The 1,906-nt window shown below is 59.8% G+C and overlaps 1 protein-coding gene across 2 annotated transcripts; it reads right to left on the bottom strand.

Annotated features, from left to right (window-relative positions):
• Positions 1-760: 760 nt before the first annotated feature.
• On the bottom strand, positions 761-1,652 carry GP9 (glycoprotein IX platelet). Of its 2 annotated transcripts, none has more exons than XM_023743206.1 (2): positions 1,505-1,652; positions 761-1,413 (listed from the first exon to the last, which is right to left on the bottom strand). In XM_023743206.1, the coding sequence occupies exon 2, from the start codon at positions 1,400-1,402 to the stop codon at positions 869-871; it is 534 nt and encodes a 177-aa protein (XP_023598974.1). In that variant the 5' UTR covers positions 1,403-1,413; positions 1,505-1,652; the 3' UTR covers positions 761-868. The 2 variants fall into 2 exon arrangements, with proteins under 2 accessions (XP_023598974.1, XP_004368738.1); XM_004368681.2 differs by having other exon boundaries at positions 761-1,409.
• Between the last annotated feature and the right edge of the window lie 254 nt (positions 1,653-1,906).

Below are 1,906 nucleotides of genomic sequence, written 5' to 3'. Positions count from 1 at the left end.
CCTCCCCTCTTGCCTGCCCGCAGAGGAGTCACAGCCCCCAGGGGTAGAGGAGGAAGAGGAGAGAGAAGTCGAAGAAGAGAAACAAGTGACAGAGAAGATGAGAAAGGGTGGGACTATGGGAGAATGGAGGACCAAAGGCCATTGGGGAGAGAACGTGCCCTTTCCAGGCATTGCAGCATTACAAACCTCTCCGCTCCTCCCTGCTGGGGCCTTCAGCCTGTCCTACTCCACTCCCTGCAGCATTGTTAGGACAAGCTTTTGTGGAACTTGGAGGGGGCCACATATTTATATGAAATTGGCTGGGGGCAGCCCAGGGAGAAGCAGGTGCTAGGAGACAGGAGGGCTGAGAACCTGGGTCTCCAGCACCTGGCAGGTCTGGAGTTGGGCTTGGAACACCCAGGGGTTGTAGAATTGGCAGAGTGGGCGGCACGGCTCATTTTACCAAGAACTGAGAGACAGAGATGCCCCAGCTGACATCTGCTTAGGATAAAATGAATCCAGGTTTCCAGAAGAAGAAGTCCCTTGGTGGTGCAAATGGTTAACGGGTTCAGCTACTAACTGAAAGGCTGGCGGTTTAAGTCTACCCAGAGATGCCTGGAAAGAAAGGCCTGGCGATCTATTTCTGAAAGGTCACAGCCATTGAAAACCCTATGGAGCAGTTCTACGCTGACACTCCACTTGGAGTCGCATCGACGGCAACTAGTTTTTGGTTTCAGAAGACGCCAGACTCGGGGGCTGAGAGGAAGAAAAGTCTCTGAGCTTAGATAAGACGGCAGAGCATCTGGTTTATTTTGGGCTACTGGTGGCTGGGTTGACCAGGGCTGGGGGCCCCGGCAGCGGCTGTAGCCTACAGGTGACGGGACAGGGCTCAGTGCCAGGGCCTGGTGGTAATGCACAGCAGGCCCACCAGGAGCACCAGGCCCAGAAGGGCCACGGCGACCAATGCGATGTCCCACCAGGTGCCAGAGGAGGCCCAGGAAGCCTGCAGCTGCCAGCCACAGTTGCCCAGCTCATAGCCAGTCAGCTGGCTGAGTGGGCGGCCGGCGGCTAGGCTGGGGCTGGCACAGAGAACGTAGCCCAGGTCCTCAGGTGCGTGGTCCTCCAGCCAGAGGCGCAGGTAGGTGAGGCTGCAGTCGCAGTGCCAAGGGTTCTGTGCCACATGGAGGGTCTGTAGCTGGGGCAGGTGGTCGAAGGCACCCGGGGGCACCTTGTGCAGGCTGTTGTTGGCCAGCAGGAGGTGGCGAGTGCGGGCGGGCAGGGCGGGCATCTCCGTGAGCCCCTGGCCTGAGCAATCCACCCACAGCCCCATGGTCTCCAGAGAGTGGCAGGCGCACTGTTTGGGGCAGTCTTTGGTGGTCTCCACCACGGCCCAGAGCAGGAACAGGGCCCCCCAGGCAGGCATTGGGCAGCTGGCTGAGGGCAGAGTAATGTGAGGGAGGGCCCAGCAGACTGCACCCACCCTGAAGGCCACAAGCACCAAGCCCTGGGACCAGGACCCACTCACCTTCCTCCTCAGGCCTCAGCTTTCACCTCTGTGAAATGGCGTGGACTGAAGGAAGTGAAGGGTGTGCTCAGCCCAGGGCCTGGCTGACCTCACACTGGGCACCGTGGGCCCACTCTGGCTGTAGGTGGGCGTGGGGGTCAGTAGGGAGGAACTGGATGATGATGGGAGTGGGGAGGCGACAGGGAGGATAGATGTTGTGGGGGAGGGGAGCGAGTTCTTGGGAAGGGACAGGGATGTCCTGGCTCCCTAGCAGAGGTACCAGCCCCTGCTCAGGGCGGGAGACGATTGCTGAATAAGTCCCAGCCCTGAACCCAGAACAGGAAAGGCCTTGGAGAGGACATCTGGAGTCCCTGTTCCCAGCTCCCGAGCCTAAGCCTGGGGTCGGCTTAGATTTCCTAGGTT

Source organism: Trichechus manatus, unplaced genomic scaffold (genome assembly GCF_000243295.1).
Source record: "Trichechus manatus latirostris isolate Lorelei unplaced genomic scaffold, TriManLat1.0 scaffold00001, whole genome shotgun sequence".
NCBI lineage: Eukaryota > Metazoa > Chordata > Mammalia > Sirenia > Trichechidae > Trichechus > Trichechus manatus.
The sequence above is the reverse complement of the archived record's forward strand: the minus strand, read 5'-3'. Positions and strand labels throughout refer to the sequence as shown.